Source organism: Corvus hawaiiensis, chromosome 7 (genome assembly GCF_020740725.1).
Source record: "Corvus hawaiiensis isolate bCorHaw1 chromosome 7, bCorHaw1.pri.cur, whole genome shotgun sequence".
NCBI lineage: Eukaryota > Metazoa > Chordata > Aves > Passeriformes > Corvidae > Corvus > Corvus hawaiiensis.
The window spans coordinates 30400646-30422461 of NC_063219.1; the positions used below are offsets into that span (position 1 = coordinate 30400646).

Sequence of the window (21816 nt, forward strand, 5' to 3'; positions counted from 1 at the left end):
CAGGCATGTTGTTCCAAACAGTACCGGTGCAACCACCAGCAGCAAAAGCAACTCAAATTGATGCACATCATTGGACTTATTCAAACAGATGCAACAGCAGGGTGGTAGAAGGACAACCAGAAAGCACATTAAAATGGGCAAGATTTGTCATTGACCTGGCTTGCCTTAAAATTTACCATCCAGCTCCCTTACCTGGAGGCTGGTGGAAGGGGAAGGGCAGAATAGTAACTACTCAATGGGGCACCAAACTGAATTTAGCACCCCAACACCTACTCAAACCATGAGCTACATGAAATCTAGCTCCCTGGGATTAGAATACTAGACTAGATTTAGTAGTTTGACATCTTAGTTCTGGCAATGGACCACATATGATGGCTCACATGAAGCAGAAAACCACCCATACTGCATTGTTGCCAACAGTGCAATGCTTTATCCAGGAAGGAAAATTCTTTCCTGACCCCTAGGCAACAGGTCTGGGGCCTGTAAAACATTTGGCTGTTCCTCTCAAGCAGGGCTGTAACACAAATATTTTTTTAAGCTCATAAAATTAATGACCATCAATACTACCCTCAAAAATTATACATGTGCAAACAAGGCAGGTTAAGTGTTTGCTGCAATGAAATGCACAGTTTAACATCCAGTGTTCAATACAACAGAGAAAGAAGTAGCTTAAAACAAAGCCTAGTAACATTTTGGCTTGCTCCCCTTTTCCAGGAGTGTCTTAAAGGTTCTGACAGATGAGCTAAAATGCCTCAACACAAGGCACGAGATTACTGCCTTGAGCTGTTCACCTCACACACGATGTGCAGCTGAAGAACAGCACATCAGTCAAGTCCTAACAAGTTGAGAACATACAACGCAATTTCACAATTATCTGGGATGGTTTTCCTAAAAATCACCTCAGCGATTTATTGATGAACAACTGCAATGTCCATCCAGCAGATGTTTGGGGAGCAACTAGCGAAGGTAACCTTGCCTTTGCCTTACTAAGTGTTTCCACTCTGTGTTCCAAACCAAAATCATGCTCATACTCTTGAAAGATGATGATTTAACTTTCTGTGCTGAGGTGCCACTGGAAAACTGAGATCTGCAGTCAGATATAAATAAAATTCCTGAGATTTTAGTAAGAAGATCAGGGCGGTAGTTTAAGGAACAGGAAAATTTAAAAATTCCCATTAAAGGAAGCGCCAGTTTCTTTCTACCTTAAATTTCTTACATTTATGGGCTATTTCTCAATTTCTGCACTCTCTTTGATCTTGAATTGCCATTTCACACAACTTATCTAATTATGCTGCTGGAAAAAAAACCAAGTTTAATTCTGGGGCCCTCTCTTCCTTGTTCACTTAATGAGAATACAGGATCATCACAATGTCAGATTTATATCCTGTCTTGGATTCTAAAAATGTTTGCTCTTTCTGATAAGATCAATTACACTGCAAAGAAACTCTTTGAAGAAAAGCTCCTGTCTAGCCATTTAAAAAACTTTTTATTTTTCTTTATCCTGAGTCTGGTTTAATATTTATACTCCAACAAAATATCATAACATCTGTAGCCTATTTTCCAGGATAGACAAACCTAAGTATGTTGAGTAGCTTCTATTACTAAATCTTAATAAATTGTTTTTGTTAAGATTGTCCTCCTGAACCTGTTTTTCTGAACAGGTCAACTGTCCTTCTGAACCTCTGAAACATTAACGTGGCAGAAGAAGAAACATTGTATTACCCAGCTGAAGATGGAGCCAGATGATAAAAGCTCTGCAGGCTGCTGCAGCTGTTCAGCAACAGTAACTTTCAAACTGAGCTGTTGTACTCCCCCTCATTTTGCCCATGTTGCCAGAGTAGAGCACAAACAAAATGCTAATTCTGTCACCCCCACTTCAAGGACGGGAAATTAAAGGTTTTGGCCGCACTCATATACCGAACTGCCAGAAGAGATACTTAGATTTTTCATCAAGTAAGTCTAACCCAGGACTTCAATCAAAGTTTTGTTCCTTCAAGGAAATTAAACTTGACAGTTTAATTAGTATTGAATTTGTGTATGTTTTCCAAGCTACTAAAAAACCCCTCAGACTTCACCCTTCCAGTCTTCAAAGGGCCTTTAAAAAGGGGATAGGTATCCTGGAAAATTAACACTTTAAAACCAGATATAAAAAAAAAATGCAAAGCAGTGATGGCACTCTAGCTTGTAGGTCATTATATTTTACGATTGTTTCCATTTGACTTAATAATAAAAACTCTGCAGAGTGCAATAAAAACTGGAAATATCCCACTTGAGCTTTTAATTAGGAAACATGAGAACTATAAAACCAAATCTTAGCACATGCTTCAACTTTGATTTCACTGAACTGTTATTGCAGTGTAGCATGGAAGAACCAGTTGGAATTAGAACAGCATTGTACACAGGTGTCACATGGAGAAAGTAGAGACGTGCTGCCATTTTCCTACTGTGTTTGCAACAAGGTGAAATAATGAGGGGAAAAATGAGAGAAAAAAAGATACAGAGTAAGAACAGGAATGCTCACTGGGACTGGCCAGTGTCATACACAGAAAGAGTTTCTGACTGGTGCCTTAAAATCACCTAAAAGTAAGCAATTCTTTAAAAAATTTTTTTGAAGGTTTAGGAAAAAACTGTTCTTTGGTTTTACATTGAAATTTGCTTTCTATTAAAAATGCCAAGTTTTCTTCAAAAAGTCAAATCTAAAACCTACTTCTGAGTTTTTCTTTAATACTACAAAATTAATATACTCCAAAACCTGTTTTCCTACACAGTTCCTGTTGAAAAATCCCAGTTCCTGGCCTGCTCTTACATAAACAAATAAGATAAATATCAGATGCCCTCTACCGGCCCTGTGTTTAAGTTAGAGTTTCAGAAGTTATGAATTTCCCAAATTCCTTCTAGCCCTTGCTTTTGTTACAGTAGAGTTGCAGTTTCCTGCCTCCGTCAGATGAGTCCCACCACTTCAAAGATTAAAAGTGCGGTCAGTTTGATGGTGCAGCTGTCAGTGTGCAATCAGAGCGTGACAGGAACCAAAGGAAGCTGAAAGGACTGCAAGGGAAAGCTAACAGCTCCAGCAAAAAGAACTGGTTTAAGGGAGGATAAAGGAAGATAGCTAGAACAAGGATGAGCACACACCAGGATTGACACATGAAAGAAATACAGATGCCAGGAAGTACAATTCAATATCCCAAAAATGAGAAAAGGGGAGAACAGGGAACACACACCCCACTACACACCCTTTTAAACCCTTCAAGTTAACAAGTTTTCCTGAAAAAATCAATCTTTCCTCTGAAAATGCTCTTTTTCCTTTCAAGTTAGGAACATGTCTGGCAGGTGGTGCAGATACAGAACTATCCCAACACTCATTGCAGATTCCTACCTTGAGTGCTAGGAAGGATATGCTGCAGCAAGGTTAGATTTGTGTCACACACAAAGCTTCATGAACGGGCAGATATTTGGGATGCAGGGATATGAATGTGCTGTAGGAGAATATGTAGAATTGCAGCAGGGGAACATACTGACTAGAGACAGCCCTTGAAGCAGTTTCTCACTGATAATAGCCTCAGTTCCTGGCATACTCAACAAGGTTATACTTTGCAATGCTCAGGTGTTGCTGTTGCACTCTCCTCTACACAGAAGCAGACCTGCAACGCTCCTGCCTCCCCAGGAGGGTAAACACCGATGTATTCTTCTTGAGTAAAGGTCCTGTGTTGCAGAGGCAACTTCACTACCTTTGCAGCCCCCGGTCAGCTTCAGGAAAGGGCAAAACCCAAAGGAGAAGCCCTCCATTGTCTGTTTCTTACCTTCCCCTCAAACCTCGCCGTGGCTCCCAGCTGCACTCGGATATTCCGAGGAGGAAGAGTAAATGCTGGTGCTTCAACAGGGACAGGGGGGCTGAGTGTCAGGGAGGTTTTGGAGACTCGGGTAGATGTCACCAGTTTCACATCCCCCATGATGTGGACTGCAAAAGAGAAACAACTGGTGATATAGAAGTTATGATGTTTAATTACTTTTATGACAGAACCAGCTAAGAATCAGACCAGGAGCAGAGGCTCTATATGTGTGCTGTACTTGTATACACAGCAGGATCGTCAGCCTAAGGTGACAGGTGCTATTTTCTGGGAGGGGAACTGACACTCAGGAATGGTGCCTGTGCCCACGGTTGTGGTCAGGGTCACCATCTTGAGGTGAACTCAGTTTGAACTCTCAAGTCCCAGGCCAGAGCTTTAACCAAAAAGTCGTCCTTTACAACTGCATTAAAAGGTAATAACTTACTTCAGGAGGATATTTTCATAACATGACTTTGATTTTCCTGGCCTGGAATACAACAAAATCAATAAGTCTCAAAAGTGAGCCAGCATCAAACAAGTACTTATGAAATAAAGAGCCTCTGTTTGCACTGGATTTAAGTTGCAAGCGGGAATTTGGAAAATCTGATTTTTCATACCAAGCTTTCAAGATCTTAAGAAATATCTGGATAACTCCCTGCAAAGTACTGCTAGTACAGAGCAAATGCTTTTGCAGAAATTCAGTCTTTATTTTACTGCAAACCCTTCTTACAGCACACAGACTAGGAAAATGGTATGGAAACCCAATTTCATAATGCTACAAGAACGGCATTTCAGAGACCTCTTTGCGGATATCTGCTAGAAGAAATTATTATGCTGAACAGTTCATAGTTCCCAATAAAAAGCAAAAATTATTGTATTTTTTAAAAGTAAAATTTCATGGTTTTCTGGAAAAAAATACGCCAGTAGTAATTCCTTGAATTGCCTATGTAAATTAGAAGCCCCACTGTAAAATGCCTATTTAATAGACAAGTTTAACAAAGAAAAACCTGAGAAGTGGCTTGACCCACTAATAGGTCATGTTAAACCAATGAAAAACACTGGACTTCCAGTCTTAATCCTCTACCATACACATGACATGATAGACTATGCATTTATTCATCTGATTCTGATGGAAGTTGCAATGAGCAATATTTGAGTAAACATTGAAACTTCAATTTGAACAAGAGAAAAATCAATTAAAGTAAGGCCACATTATTTCTGACTGTATGAAGGATATTTTTTCTAGAACAGGCTGCAGTTATCTGGGGAGCAGAGGAACAGAAAACTCATTCGTTTCCAAACAGTACTTACACTCCAATGTCACATGAGAACCCAGAACTGAGAACATAGTTTTCCATAGAACATACCTGGCATGCTCCATAAACAAACAGAAACACCTTCTCTACATTTATCCAAAACAGTTTAAGAGGGCAGCTCCTCTCACAGAAGGCATTAACCTAAAAGATACGTATTTCATCTGAGTTTTTTCTCCCTCACAGCCAGCAGAGAGAAAGAGGCACCTCCAGAGGGTGTTTTGTTCTAAGGTGTGGGAGCCACAAAGCTTTCTGCTTTGCAGTGTGCACTTGTCAGGAACTATAGTTTAGAAAGCAAATCCTTCCAAGATATCAGATAAATTATGCACACAGATTTTTAATTAATGTTTGTAATCTCCTTCTTCATTCATAAGAATGCAGATGATGTGAACTTCAGATTTCTTCTGGCATAGTGCTCTGTTAGCATTTCTGTATATTGACATCAAAAAACCAAGAAAATCCTGTGGTGTTTCTAGAATTTGAATTGCTGAGACCAACACAGAAATGGAATAAAGATGATTTCCTTAACCATGATGTAAAGCTTCAAACTGAGAAATTCTGCCTTCATTTCCACAAGGCAAACTTGCAGCGTATGTCTGTATTGGCACCAGTTACTTGAGAGCATAAGTGTCCCTTCCCAGTATTAGTATCTCTTCAAAACACACACAGGAAAAAAACTGTCCTTTAAAGAATGATATGAAATCACAATATCATTTAAATAAGAAAGAAACTGGTTGTGTTTCCAAAGAGACGAGATGAAATCAAAGCCTTGCTTCACTTCTAACAAATGTTACTTAGTACCTGAAGGGACAAACAAAGAAAGTCTCTCACAGCTATAGTCACCTCAATAAACAACAATTTCCCTGAATAAGAGAAAGAACGATTTGTTCAATTAATTGTTCTTTCATTAAAGACAAGACTCCAAATTCAGTTCTCCACTGAGCTAAAACCACAATTTACCCCAGTGGACTTTCAATCAACTACACAGCTGTAAACTGCTGCATACTGAGTCCATATTTGCTAGCACATTTCTAAAACTTATTTTTCTTCACAGTTGAAGACCAAACTTTTCAAATAATCAGTCTTCAGCACTTCTTCCCACATGTCCTTCTCACCTGCTAAGATACACCTTTCCACAGCCTATAAATGCCAGTATTTGCAATGTCTCTCTAGCTTTGAAACTCTTAACTTGTTGAAACAAATCAGTCTGCCACTACAAACCTGCAGTAAAATTTTCAGATCACCAGTGGTGACAATAATGTGCTAGGTATAATGTAGATGGTATGAAAATCTTCTCTTGTCAGGAGGCACTATGATGCAATACGAACTAAATTGCAGTGAAGCTGCAATACAAACCATAAGAGGCCAGTAACAAAACATCTCCTTCCCCACACATCTGTATTGACTTTGCAGAGTGTTTATGAGACCAAAACAACATCAGAGAAAGCATATGCCACCTAAATGTTGTTTTAAAAACAATGTTGTCAGCATAGTAAAATTGAAAACAGAACTAAACCCAGCAGCCAACATCCAGAATCCAATTCAAACAGTGTTCACCCATACAAAGAGCACTTCACTTTGGTCAGTGCCATTGCAATGGCTGAAAAGAGCAAGAGAGAAAATTTTATGTACTGCAGGTGCTCACAGCACTTCTGTAGGGACAAAATGCTCACGTGTCTGTACTTAGGTCCAAAGCACTGCTGTCACTGTCACAGGGTGACTGTGACATGGAAACCCACAGAAACCTGGGTATGGTGCAAGACCAAATTCACCAAGTACCTGAAACAGCCACTGGCACGTGGCTGCAAAATAGACTATATTCAACATTCACTCATCCTCCAAGCATCACTGGGCTCAGGTATGCATTAGACAAACAGTCCTGTGGATAAAGTCCAACTCCAAGCTCTACACAAAATGAAATGAAAAAAAAAGAAAGAAGAAAGAAAGAAACAGTATAGGAGGAAGTAGAAAGAAAAAAAAAAAAGAAATCCTGAACAATTAAGCCATTGTTACTGGTCAGGTTACATTTCTATTGCAAAAATTATTGACAAATTGATGTGTAATATAGTGAGACTGTGAAGCATAAAGAAACAGCTAGTCTTTTCCATAAGAACATCTTGCAAAGATTTATGCTTTTTCTAAATAAAGGGCCCAAAAAGGATTGAATTTACAAATTAAATATTAGCTCAAATCAGCACAAGCAGTTTTCGAGCAACGTAAGTCTCTAATCATCCACATCTAGCAGTCTGACTTTAATTAACTATGGATGCTTCTAGTAAATAATTAGGAAGTATCCTTTTACAGCTTAGAGGATGTTTAACAATTCTGTTCCTAAACAAATAACTAATTCCATATTGTGCAGTCTGATATTACTAGAGAACTACCACGTCCAAATATTTTAAAGATTTAATGTCCCAGAGAACAAATCTTGTTCAAGCTTACAATTTGATAGACAGGAAGAAAGCACACACTTAAAAGCTATGAAATGTACCTGATTTCTTTTATTTAAGCAACTTTGTAGAATGAGAATATCCCTAAAATATTTTTCTTAGGTATTTCAAGCTTGCTGCTGAATAAGATTTCAAGGATGCTACACGACCTCCTAACATTTCATCTCACATGCTGTACACACCTAGACTATGGTCTTTAAACAAAACCAACTGTAACTGAAATTGCAATACAAACATTGTGGTATTAAACATAAAAGAAAACCACCATGCAAATGTTGGCCTGTAGAGAAGTGATGTGGTTAGACAGCCTTTCTAATCTGGATTTTTTTTTTTTAATTCTTAATCCTCTGTAAAAAGCACATAAACCCTTACAAATTCTCACAGTGTGCCCTCTAATCTTTCTAATACCAAAGCAGACTAATGTGTTTCAAGCATTTTCTACTGGGAACAAATCTCTGTCACTCAATACTCTGCTCCCAAAAATAAACCCAAGAAAGCAAACACTAAGAAATCTACCTCATACGTTTTCTTCTCCTACACTTATAAAAGTAAATACTTACCATCAGCTTCCTACATAACCATTTAATTATACCAATTTCCTTTCACCAAGTCCTTCCTCCGAGGCAGGAGAAAAATGAGTTGCAGAGACTGCATGTGTTGTGTGTGTATGAGAGAGCAAGCTCAAGCAAGTGAGAGGAAACCAGAGCTGCCAGCGGAAAAACCTTTATTTGACTTACTGATATTGCAACTCTACACTAAGCAGCACATTTTCACTTGGTCCAGCTATTCTGTTATTTTAGTCAGACTGGATTCAATAACCCCTGAACCATCTCTGAAGTCTGGATACAACCTTTTGAGTGCTTTAAAAATACGAGCTACAGGGACAGACAGCCCTGGGGTTGGAGCATTTGTCTGCTGTTTGGGAGTCCTGGTTGAATTCCCTGCTCCATAATAGGCTGCCTGCATGACCTCAGGCAAGTCACTAAGCCTCTCTTTTGCCAGGCTCCCCATTTGTAAAGTGGGGATTATTGTACTTCCTTACCACAAAGAAGTGCTGTGTGGATAACTATATTAGAGAGTGGGAGCCAGGCTACAGTAAAGGAGCACATAAATAGAACAACTAGAAAAAGGCACAAAATTACCATAAACTTACAGGAAGCTGGATCTCATTATACATTTCTTTTTTTATAAATCAGTTGGGGGGTGTGTTTTTTAAAAGCACATATTTTAAAACATTGGGTGCAGTTTATTCCTTTACACAGATGACTGAACTCAGACTTTTGCTAGGGACTAAGTGCTATCTATCATGCTTCAAAATTTTCAGTATTTAAATGAAGTTTTTTCTATTTTAAATGTCCTTGAATTTCCCTGTCTCAGACACTTTATTTCCTTTCTCACAGCTTCTTTCTTTACCACAGGACTAACATGCACAAGGACAAACATGTGGTTACCATACTTCTGTACAAATCCATAACTTAACACATTCTCCCCTGAACTACAGACATGAATTTTTGCAGCCATATGACTTGTGACTATCTTTTCAGTCTTGCCCTACAAGACCACACAGGGAAGTATCCTGCCTTCTGTCAGCTATGGATACACAAGAAACAGCATGTAGGAAGAACAATAAACCATAAAGGATCAGCAAAGGTGATAAATTCGTGTGTCGCTTAGCAGAGGGGAAGAGGCTGGAAGCTGGAACAAGAAGCAAGGGACTTGTAATGCCACCAGTCTTGGCCATGCTGTCCTGGGCAGCTTCTCCTTCAGACACAGTAACTGTAACAGGTATTGGGCTCTGATGAAGGAATAGGAGCAAGATTATGATGGTACAAATAGGACTAATTTGAAGTGGCCATGATATTAAGATGAGTGAAATAAACATCTTTCTTTTCTGAGGGGATAATAGGATACTGTCCACAATTCATCATTGAATGTTCAGATCTCGTTTTGCCTGTTCTCTGCAATTTGTAGGTCTTTCTAAGTGCTGCGGTCAAGCAGAACCTGAATGTGTCCTGACACCATAGGAGCAAGACAGATTTCCTATCAGTCCTGACTTGACTGGGGTTTCTTCCTCTGTTGTCTCACCAATGTTTCTTGTTCTCTACAAATGTGGTTTCTAGAAAAGTCGGTTTGTAAAAAAAAAAAAATTGAGGCATTTTCAACCCAGACTCCTAAATGTCCTATCTTTTTCCCAGTAAAATTTGATAGCTACTATTAGACATCACAGTAGGAACAGGATCAGATGCCAAATCTTCATGCACAACTCCATGATCCAAAAGTTTTGCAAGCTAAAGTTTTGGCAAATGTGTGTAAAATCCTGGGATATGTTCCCACAGTATGCTTTTGCATAACTGACCCACACAAAATGGGAATCACAGATCAACTTGCAATTTGTGCTAAAGCTTAGACTCAGTAGAGTAACAGCAAAAAACTCCAAAAAAAGTCACAATTTCATTTGTGACAATCACATCACAGATTTTCCCAGAAGCAAGAAAGTTCTTCAAATCCCGTAATTCAGTGCCTTGAATTTCACATTCAGCACACAAGCATGAGGCTTTGCATTGGCATAAATCTTACCTGTACACAGAAAAAGGAAAGAACAGGTTCAAACTGTTCCAGGTCTCATTTTAACAAAATACTTTTGCAGCCCCTAGGTTCCATTCTGAAACAATAAAGTTCTCCTGGATGCTTCAGACTGAAATCTGTCAAGCTCTCATGTAGTTGCATGTGAGATTCTGATAGGGTTTGAGCTATGAAATATAGAAGGATCTTTCTGAAATGAAGTGAGGCCATTTTTTTATGTAGCAATGTATGATATCTTTTAGGAGTTTGGCCTACAGTCTTAGAAATAAGAGGTGGTCTGTGGCAGATTTCCTTTATTGTATGTCTTGTGTATCCTTGAAAGAAGGACAACTATTTCTATGTACTTTTCCAAGGCTTCTGTGATGCTCAGTTCATTCGATTTTGTTAAATATGCAAATCACAACAGTGACTACTGTAGAAGTATCTGTAGGTAGAAGTGGTTAATCTGGTGTGACCCAGAACAAACTTCATAACTAATATTCAGACGATGTCTCTTTAAAAGAGACTAAAAAATATTATACAGCTTGTGTGACACAGAACTTAATTATTTTAAGTGGAGAGAGATGTAAGAAAATCTATTTGTCTATTCATTAATTTTTTTGCTTTTATTATATTTGCATAACTAATGCAGCATGGACTTTAAACTGAAATGGTTTCCATGGTACAATCACACAAATGGGCGACGAATTTCATCCTCATCTTATGTAATAGAGTATCTCAAGATGATGCTAAGTGACCTACATTTATTTAAAGCTAAGTTTATTAAAGGACAAGGATGGCAGTCAAAACCTTTATTTATATAAATCCTATAAGACAACAAACAAAATGAAAAATCACCCATGTTCTTTTAAAGGAAAATCGTGCCTTCCATATGTGTCTGTGCTGCCTAGGAAAAACTCATTAGCAATGATGACTTTCTTCCAATTACAAACAGTTGTAAACATCCTATAATTTTCCTCAATTTGTTGGCGCTATTTAAGTTACTAAATAAAGATACCAGGCCCATTGGATCTGTAAAAATATCTAACTTCACTTACTCTCAATAGTTCATGTGGCTGCAATGGAATGTCTAAAATGAGCCCTGATGTGTGCCCTTGAACAATTGCATCTTAAAGGTTTATTGATAAGTTAAAGCAGCTGCAAAGGGTATTTCAGGTACAAGGAAGGGTGCAGAAATATAAAGAAAAGTGAGAAATAAATGTGTACCTTTGATAATATAGAATCATGATTATAAACAGACATGCTACATTATTCAAGTATTCCATAACTACTGAGCATTAAACTGTAAGAAAGAACACACCCATTACAAAGCAGCTGAACATGTCTTAAAAGAATGCAATGACATTTGAAGACTCAGGTTTAATTTGAAACATCAGATTAAGAAGCAGTAAATCAAGAGAGACCACAAGAAATAGCTTCTTTGCAGTCGTTATCTTAGAAGAAATATGAGTAACTAAATGTGACATGCATTGGGCAGGTTCAGTACAGCATCCATACCTAAGAACTGTTTTACAGCAGCAAATTGAAGCCAGAGGGAAACCCAGATGGCAAACGGGATGTAAGTTGGGCTTGTTCTTGCTGATTCCAAAGGGGCTTCCTATAGAAGCACACTGGGAAGAGTAATTCAATCTGACTTCAAAACCTCCTGCAAGTCTAGTTTATAAGCAACATTTAAAATGAGAAAAAAAGGAAAAAAGCAAGATCTACAGAAAGGTTTTCAGTGTACTAAGCAGCAGGTCACTGCCAATAAAATTCTACTGGTTTTCCTTTAAAAGATCATTTCTAGTACTCAATATGTATCCAAACACTTTGTCTAGAGAAGGTTTGGACTGAAAATCTCAATCTGAGTTTCATCATTGGCAGCTGGTCTCATAAAGGATCAAACTTCTAGTAACACCTCTCATAGTCTTTAAAGAAGGATTTTCAGGATATGCAGAGCATGCACTTAGATTATCTGCAGAGAGATTGCACCAGGCCTCATCTTGCCAATAAACCTTTCAGGTTAATTTGTGTCATGTATCTTGTGCTTGACAAATACAGAATAACTGGTACAAGTTGGTGTTCATGATAGAAACACACATGTGACAAAGACCATCCAAAATTCAGGAACACTTCAGGGTATGGGTATGGGTATGACCTTGATCACTGAACAGCAGGACCTAGACTCATAACCTGTTTTTGCAGGAAGGAAAACAATTTTCCCAGTACTGTGCTGCCTTTCAGGACATACACTGATGCAAGCAGCAGAGAAACCACTAGGAGGATATTTGTTTCAGGTCATCCTCTCACAGCAGGTGGAATTTCCACTGTTTCTCCACAACTCACATCTGTGCGTCACCAGTGACTGAAGACGACAGAATACCTGAGCATCAGCTGGGAACCCCAGATAAGAATGTGTTTAAGAGGACTTGCATGAAATATTTGGAAGAGGGGCTTTTTAAACCATCTTGAAATGCAACTTGCAATTTTAGAATAATTTTCTGTGCCAGAGGATGTGAAGATTGTCAGTATAAGCTGATAAAAGCATGAAGCTTCAAGTACACAAGACAAATTTGCAACTACAGCTCTGGCTTCAGACCTTAATACTCAATATACACAAGCCCAACAATATTGCTTTGCTAGCATTTAAAAAATACCTTCCATTCAAGCCCCTTAGAAGTAATTTATATATATTGACTCAGTATTGAGGAAGAAGAATGATTCAGTGCTTCAATTATTTAGTCTAGGATTATAGAGCTGGGAAACAGTAAAAGACAATGTAAAAACAAGATCTCAAAGAACCAAGGACTGAATAAAAAGAATTCGACTTCTAAAAAGAAAGAAAAGTCTTATTTCCTGTTTATTTGGTATGGTACTTCCTTCTAGCTGAGTGCAGATTTCAGCAAGGTTTCTAGCAGAGCTAACAAGTTTTATTCTGGTGCACATTAGCATGGGACAAGTTTTGAGAGGTCTGCCTAAAAAGTTTTTCTGTAAAAGTCCTATTGCTGTGATGTCTTAGCGGTGGTAGAAGGTTATGCTAAATCAGCATATTACAGTGAAATTTCTGTTGGTTTGGAGGTTTTTTTTAGGTTCCACATTTCAAAGAGTTATCACATCAACTTTCCTTGATGCTGATGCTGCAGGTGGCCAAGTGCTGTAGCCTATTTCCAAGCCAGTAGGCCCATAAAATTTCATGGAAGGTGAGTCATGGAATATTAGTGGTTCATAAACCACAGAATTCTTAGCCTCTAAATTTTGCTTTATGTTTTAGTTTCAAATATATCCAGAATTCAAAATAACAAAGACAGACCCACGTCTGCCAAGTTCTAAACCATTTGGGAAAATGAACACATGTACTCTACTGGCTGAGGTGTGTGAACCCTGGGGTAACATTGGAAAGAAACCTGTTTACTTCAGCCAGAGATAGACAGGGCCATGGATAAACACCACTAAGTTTCAAATTATATTGCAAATACTTAATACTAAAGGAATTAGTTCTTCATTTGAAAGAGCCACTGGTCCTGCATGCTGAGATACTCAGCACAGGGCCAAATTCTGAGCTGCCTTCTATTCTATGAAGTCCCATTAACTGTCAGCAGAAAACCCAGTCTCTAAGCTCTCCTGCAAGTTTATTTTTTCTGGAAACAGAAGTTTTTTTCATGCATGCAAACCAGCATACTCCAACAATCACTGAGTATACATCAATCCTTAACAATGTATTTGGCACTGTAAAACAAAGAGAAACACCACCTTGCACAAAAAGTTACAAGCTGGGTGTGAAATGGGGCTATACAATGACAGTTCCTAATTTTTTCTACAGGGGTAACAGCTCTCAAAATTTCAGGATAATGCAATATAGATCAGATAGAATGGTTGGTCCACAATACCCACATTTCCCATCTGACATAGGACATGTTCCTGTGACTTTCTTCCCGTTTGTATCCATAGATTGATGGAAATGACTCTTTAAGAGTCTTAAAGAGTGCCATTCCAAGAGAGCTCTAACAGAGATCAAGAACTCTAAGCACTCTTCAGATGATGAAAAGTGAACCCCTACATGCATCCTTCCAGCTGGGGATTTCTTTTCTACTTTACTGTCCAGATTTTAACAATGATGTAACCAAACAAGACCAACTCCTAACACTGGAGACATCTATCTGCTCTTCTCATAGGTAGTAAGGTTTCAGATCCAGGGCTACCTGCTGCATTTCAAGCCTAAACCACCTGGGACTTCAATTAAACAAAAAATGGTAGCATTTTTACAAATTCTTAAATGGAAAAATTCCCCATAAGGGTCCTGCTAGGTGAAGTCAACATGGTAATTATATTCAAACAATTAAAAGCTTGCTGCAAAGAAAATTAAGACAAATTTATTCTCAATGTACATGGGAAATAAGATGTGAAGTCATAAGCTTTTAATTGTACCATGGACAATTCAGACATGGGAAAAAGTTTAATAATTAAGAATTGAAGCACTCCTGGAAGAGAGTGCTCCAGGAGTCTGTGGAGTCTTCAGCGCTGGAAGTCATACAAATGTCTGTCAGGACTGACACATACAGTTGATTAAGCCTTGGATATGGGAAAAACTGGATGGCCTTCTAAAGTCTCTTGCAAGTCCATGACTCTGCGATTCATCTAACAACTGTTAGATGTTAAATTTGAACTACAATATAGGATGGTCACATGCTGGATATGGGCCAGCAAGACAACTCTTTCTCTGTAGAGAACACTATAAATCTGAAAAGAAACAACTGCTATATGGTGAAAAAAAATCAGCCTTTGAAAATTACAACAATGTCAATATATAAATCATTAACCTTGCAGAGCTTAGTGAGAAGCAGTGAGACAGAAGGAATCTGGTTTAAGCATCAGTTACTTAAGCATCAGTTTGTAATTATCAACCAAATGTCCATCTCTGATAACAAGTGAACACAGCTTTCATTGAGACTGCAGAGAGTAGGACATGCAGGCAGAGATATTAATGCCTTTAAAGATATTTCCATTTTCAAACATAAACTGCCCTGTAACATTCAAACACCACACTGCATATAAAAGTTCTTTTACATACTTTTTACTGGATTTGTAAAGTGGAGAATTACAGTAATTTACTTAGATCACCTCACATTTCTTCAGCTATGTTCTACAAAAGCACACAACAGGTGTTCTTGAACTAACAGCTAAAAAGTGCATATAGAAGAAGATTCAAATGTGAATCAATGATATGGAGCCTATTCACATTTCCATGGGGCTTGTATGGACAGAAGAATGGTTGGAGTGCCTGAAATCCAGGTCTGTCCTGACTGGCCTGCTTCCAGCTAGGAGACAAGGGCCTGTTTTCCTTCTTCTGCTTGGAGCTTCATTAATATGGCTCTTCTCATGAAATTTGGACCCCATCCAGTCCTTAGCCCTGCTTTACATAATATATCTATTCAATGAGCATATTAACATTTACGTTATCAGCAGGGAAAAATTGGTAGGAATACTGAAATCTTTCCATCAAGCCCACCATATATTCCTATCCCTTTCTAAAAGGCCCCAATTCAGCCAGACATAGCACTGTGATGCTTTTGTGAAGATGTTCTACAGAGACTTGATCCCGTAAGTCACATCAACTTGTCTAACAAGTAACTGGCCCAGCTCTCCTCACAGGCAGTGAAAGGTAGGAGGTGAATACACTGCCAGGCAGAGATGATCCCTAGAAAGGACGGAACAGAGAAAAAAAGGAAGAATTACAATTAAAAACAAAGAAAAGAAGAGACTAAGAAGGAAAAAGAAATTGACAGGAGATGAAAGAGACAACTCGAAGGACGCAAAAAGTTGCCAGGGAGGAGGATGATTATGGACACACAGGCAGAGACATTGTTTTTATTTCCCCTCCTCCCCCTAATATAAGAACAAACAAATGATCCAAGAATGAGTGAGGTTCATAGAATCCTCTTTTGACTGACTTTCATCCACAAACTTGGTTGTTGGAGTAATTCTCCACAACTCCCTCCTCCCTGTTTCTCAAGCTTTGTTGTTTGCAAAGTGTTTTATATTTCTCCCCACCCAAGTGCCTCACTCAATCTACTTGCCAGTTCAGGGCAATTCTCCTTTATATGAGATCCCAACAACCGCTCTGCATGCCAATACTGAAAGTGAGCAGGTCAGAAAGACGCCAATTATCCAAGTGTTTACACAGATGTGAATAAAAATGTGCAACGTTGATATTAGAAACAGAGAAATGCATTCTTCACTTTTTTTTTAAGATAAAGCATTAAAGAAGATTTAAAAAAAAACACATGGAAAAAGCTAGTTCTTCAAATGCTGCTGACACCTCACATCCCATTACCTCTGTGGTATACTTCTTGCATATACAAAAATTGATTGCTTTTTCTCCATCATTTTTTTCCAGTTCCTTTTGCATGTAGCTCCTTTCAGAGATCTCTTCTTTAATGAAAGATTAAGAAAATCATCCCTCTACTCCCCTTAAATTAGGTCCCACTTCAACACTGAGATAGTTACCCTTCTTAACAGACAAGCATATTAAACCCTTGAGAATAAAATTTGACCTCTCTCTGTTAAATTTATTCTGACAACCAATTTCAGGCATGAGGACAAAGGGCAGAACCTGGCAAGTCTCTGTGTTTTGTTCCTGGCCATACATTTTAGTCCACGAGCAGTACAGTGGAGGTGAGCAACAGGCAGAATAACGTTGTCTCACTTCAATTTTGCTGAAGTCAGTAGAGAGACTGCCAATGCCTCCAGTGAGACCTGAAAAGGGAACCAGGTCCAAGGCAAGCTCTTCATTTACAAGCACTTGCCAGGAGACTTCTGTGCGCTCTACACAGAGCTCTACAGCTCTGAAAACCAGTTCAGAACTGGGTAGCCTTTTAAATTCTGCAAAGAAGCTCCAAGCCAGATGTGCCTCAGGGATTCATTTTTCAATTTAAAATGTAGCAGTATGCCTCAGTTCTAGGTCTCCATGAACAAGTTCCTTCCTTTCCTTGGAAACAAAAGAAATGGGAAAAGTGATTTTTGATTCATATCGATGAGATCAAAAATATTAAAGAATTTTACAAATCTTGGAGAGGAGGATTGAGAAAATATCAATAAAATCTGTATCATTTTATACCAGGAACAACCAGGAGGTTACCCCATGAAATTGTCACAGAAAGTGTCAAATTAAACTGAAACTTCTCCAAAGCACGTAAGATCCTCTTTGAGACAAAAAATATCTCAATGTACTGAGAAGATAAGAGAAAAGCATAGAAGACTGCTTTATCCAGTGTACCCTCAGATACAGCATGAACACAATTCTAGCAAAAGGTGGTTTGGCCTGCTCCAGAAGAAAATTTTGGAGATAATTAAAACAGTGTTTTTCCACTGAAAGACAATTATATAGACAATTTATATCCAGAGCCTGTAAATAGGGAGCAGAAATAATTTCACTGAAAACTGCAAAGGTACACAAACAGAAAGTTCATTGGTCTTCCTGAGGAAATTCCTGGAATATTTACACCTCGTGATACATATCTAAGTCTGCTGATCATGGAATGTTAAGGCTTCAGATTTAAAAGACACCCCCAAAACTACATGCAAAACTACTGCAAACACTAGTTAAGAGAAATAAAATACTTAAACACCTGGTTGTTTCAAATAAAAAAATAAAAGAGGATGAAATTACTTTTAAAGGCATCAGAACGAGGTGGGGTTTTTTTAATGTCAGGTATCGTTTCTGCAGAGTGTAGTGTGAAGTCAAAGGAATAAATATACAATAATTAATAAAAATAAGACTGTATGAAAATATAGACTAGTTACATGTATCACTAAACAACTCCTAATTAACACAATACTATTTTGACAAGTATCAGCAAATTCTAAACCCTCAGAAAGTACCTCCAGGATCCATAGCACAGGAAGCTAAGGTGGCAGTAAAAGCACAAAGAGCTGTTTGCCTAACAAGTTAGAGGTCTGTAGGGGAATTCCTGCTATGTAACATCACAGGTCACAACACAGGAAGATTTCCCCTATTCCTTAAATACTTTTCCTACTTTTCCTGTAAGCACAACCACTTGGCTACTTTTTCCATTGGCCATGGATCCCTTCTCCAACAACATAGAATTATTAAGGTTTGAAAAGACCTCCAAGACCATGAAGTCCAACCTTTGAGCAAACAATAACGCTTTTAAGATTACTATTATGTTTCCATAAGTGAAAGGAATGTTTTAAGGTATGGACCTAGGATTTAAGTTGGTTCAAATCAGCATTTTTTCACAGGGCCACAGAAGTGAGCCAGCTTACACCAGCCAGGGATCTGGTAGCACATCTTTCTGCAAAAGTTTTGGCAGCTCACTGTAAACCCATTAATCTTGAACTACAGAACTACAGTTCTGTGAGATCTGCAATCACCATGACCCTGTAGTATTTATTCTATTTCTTATCTGACAGGAAAAACCAGCCTGCAGGAATCTGCCTGGTGAGGTACAGGACAATGGACAATTTCTGCCTCTGAGGCAACAGCCTCATGTTTGGAATGACTCGGTTATCTGAAACAAGAGGCAGGTAGTGAGTGTTTTCTACTTTAGATCAAATAGATGCTCCTGCTTTCAAATAGTGGAGATATTTCAAAGCATCTTTGTATTGCTTTAATAGATAACTTTTAAACAGAGTAACTCAGGCAAATACTACACAAAATCTAATAATTTGAAGTGAGGATTGGGAACACAAACTTCCAGATTTCTGAACTTGATTCCCAGCATTGTTGCTTATGTGTGCTTCTACAGCAAACATCTGAAAGATTCACCCCACAAGTGACAAAGAGAACAGCTTTCCTAGAATTCTAAAGATGATATTACAAAGTATGTCCAGCAAAGCATCAGTATTTTTAACACAAACTCATGAACATACAGGAAAAAAAATTTTCTTTTGAGAAGTCAGAGGAAAAAAAAAAAGAATGGACAATTCTACTCTGGACAGCTACCAAGAAGACTCGCTACTGCCCTATTTCCTACTTTTAAGTTTCTGATGAGGAATAACAGCTAGAACAAATAACAGAATGCAGCAGAATTCCAAATAAGAATTGGTTTGTTGGTTTAACAGACAAGAACCACTTTTCCCAGCACAATTATCTATGTCTATGAGATATTCAAAGCAATTATTAACCACTTACTACAAAGAGGTAGTTGCTCCTGTGCTAGAAGACAGACACTATCTGGATTTATTGGCGCTATGCATGAAGAGAGATCTGGAACAAAATGAGAAGTTAACCAACCTTACAGGTTTTTGATAGTACAATTGGAAATCCTTAGACTATAAATCAAATAAAGAACACAATTGCCTAATTTGAAATAGTTTCTTTTAAGTCTAAAACTTAGGCCAGTTTCCTGAAGTTGGCAAACATTTCAGTTACCATTGCCATCCCTAATCACAGCAAGTTTTTCCTTCCAGTATTGGCTTTTCTCTGAATTTGAAACCCAAGCTTAATGCAAAACCACATCAAGCAGAAACAGGATAAAACAGATCCATGCTGAGCCTGAATGGGTAAAGCTGCAGAGATTCTTGCTGCTCCAGTCACAGTAATAGTTTCAGCTTAAAAACTACTGGTCCATTTCAGCAAGTAGCTGCTTTGCTGCTGTGCCACACAAAGCCACATAGAATTAAAGCTAGCCTTCTCCTAGATTTTTTTTTAATGTATGTTATCTGGGACACAGCAGCAGACAATCTTAGAAGCTTGTAAAATGATTTGAGCAGACAAATGCACTGTGTTTGTTTTCAGTTCAATAGGAGGCTTTAATATTGAATACATATGAAGGACGAGACATAGTAAATTGAACAAGCCTGGAGGCTTAAAGTGATATTAATTCCACTTGCAATCAACCATGTGGATCCAATGATCAAAGAGACTTGGAAGCAAGAAGGGAATAATGGAAGTATCAACACTCAGCAATATTCCGCTGCCTTGGGGCAGCACAGGACCCAAACAGATACCAGGAGAGCAGCAGGGCTATCTCTTCTCACATCAAAGGGAGACAGGAACTAAAGCCACACTGGATTGTCATGCACCAGCCTCAAATCTTCAAGATGCTGCTATGAAATGGTGCCAATTGCACTTCTACCTTTTGGCTTTATAAGCTTAGATACTGCCCTGGTTTTGACTGAGATAATTTTCTCTTTAAATCATGTCACATTAAACCATGACAGAAACTTTCTATATAAAGCACTGCTAGTGATGGCTGGTATCTCTTAGCATGACTTTGAAGAGATGAGAGATGAGCAACAAAACACTATTGTAGTTACTGAAAATTATCAGATAACTCTTTAAAGAGACCAGAGACAGGTCAATGGAATAAGCAAGTGTTTATTTTAGCAACAGCACCTGCCACAGGCGATAAAATCTTGGTTTAAGCTGTTTAAAAAAGCCTTCTCAGATCTAGCGCATGTATTTTGCATTATCCAGAAGCAATAATGAACTAAACTAGAAATACTAGCTGTTTAAAAAGAAAAAAAACCCCACCAAGATTCAGAGCAACTTTTTGTCAAAAAGTTCTTTCACAGCACAGGACAATTCAACATGGTTGCACTTCTGAATCAAACTAATCATGAAAGTAAGTCCTCATATTATGAGGGCCTAAATTGTTCTCTACATTCTTGTAGCAAGACAGCTGAAGGCCAATGTATGAATTTTTCTTATTATACGCCAGGCCTTAGCTCTGTGAAAGAACAGACCCAATATTCACAAGGGCTGCAAGTTTAAAACAAGTGGTCAAAACTTGACATGTAATGAAGGAGTTCATATTTAGCTTTAGTATTCAACCTGCCTCAGCTTAAAATAAGGTTAATACTTCCCACCCAAGTTCTGTTGAAATGAATGGGAACGTTCTCCTGATTTAACAGAATGTTGATCGTGCTTCTTGGCAAACTTCATCAGTTACACTCTTTCATTCTTTGGTGCAACACATCCATCCAGGAAAGTGGAAAGTATTCTTATAGTAACTGGACATTTTTAGATGAGTATTTGATGAAACGCTCTTCCCCAAGCATGCTTGTTTTGTTTTTAAAGTAGAAATTGTTTTCAAGGACCAGAGGATTTGGTTTTTGTTGTTCTTAAATGTTTAAGTTCTTTGTCTTCCTGGCTTAAGTTTAAAAAAGTGTTAGTGATAACTTTCCTGATATCTTGCTGCATTTTTTAAATAGTTTAAATTTACTTTGGGAAGGTCCTGTGGTACCTTATAAATCTCCCAGAGTGTAGAAAAGGATTTTTGTGGGCTTTCTTTTTGCCAGATTTCCCCATGCTATGTGTATTTTAACTACTACTTTCTTTAGACTGAAGTGCTCCCTATGCTTTAACCCCTCTTATGCAGAGTTGCTGTGTCTTTTGCATGGGAGACTCAAATCACCAGAACCTTAAATTATCTGTTACAGGCAAAAAAACCTACACATCGCTTAAATAACTAGTAGATGTCCTTACTGTTCCAAAAGGTAAGGATTTTCAGTGCTCAGAATAAACCAATGACAAGCTCCTCACAAAGACATGTAGCTTCAGGTCAGAAAAGTTAAAGTATTAATGGCAGTGATTGGTTCTAAACTTACAGGGCATGAGAAACACCACTGTAACACAGAGTGGGGCACTGCTGACAGGTTTAAGGCTCAGGAACAGACATCCAGTGAAATCTAGGCACATAA

At 38.2% G+C, this 21816-nt stretch overlaps 1 protein-coding gene across 1 annotated transcript in view; it reads right to left on the minus strand.

Moving 5' to 3' along the window:
* Nucleotides 1–21816, minus strand: part of MYLK (myosin light chain kinase) — a 196322-nt gene that overhangs the window by 137125 nt on the left and 37381 nt on the right. Inside the window, exon 2 of the mRNA XM_048309977.1 lies at nucleotides 3801–3958. Coding sequence (XP_048165934.1) covers nucleotides 3801–3950 — 150 coding nt within the window. The 5' untranslated portion in view covers nucleotides 3951–3958. The remainder of the gene's footprint in view (nucleotides 1–3800; nucleotides 3959–21816) is intronic.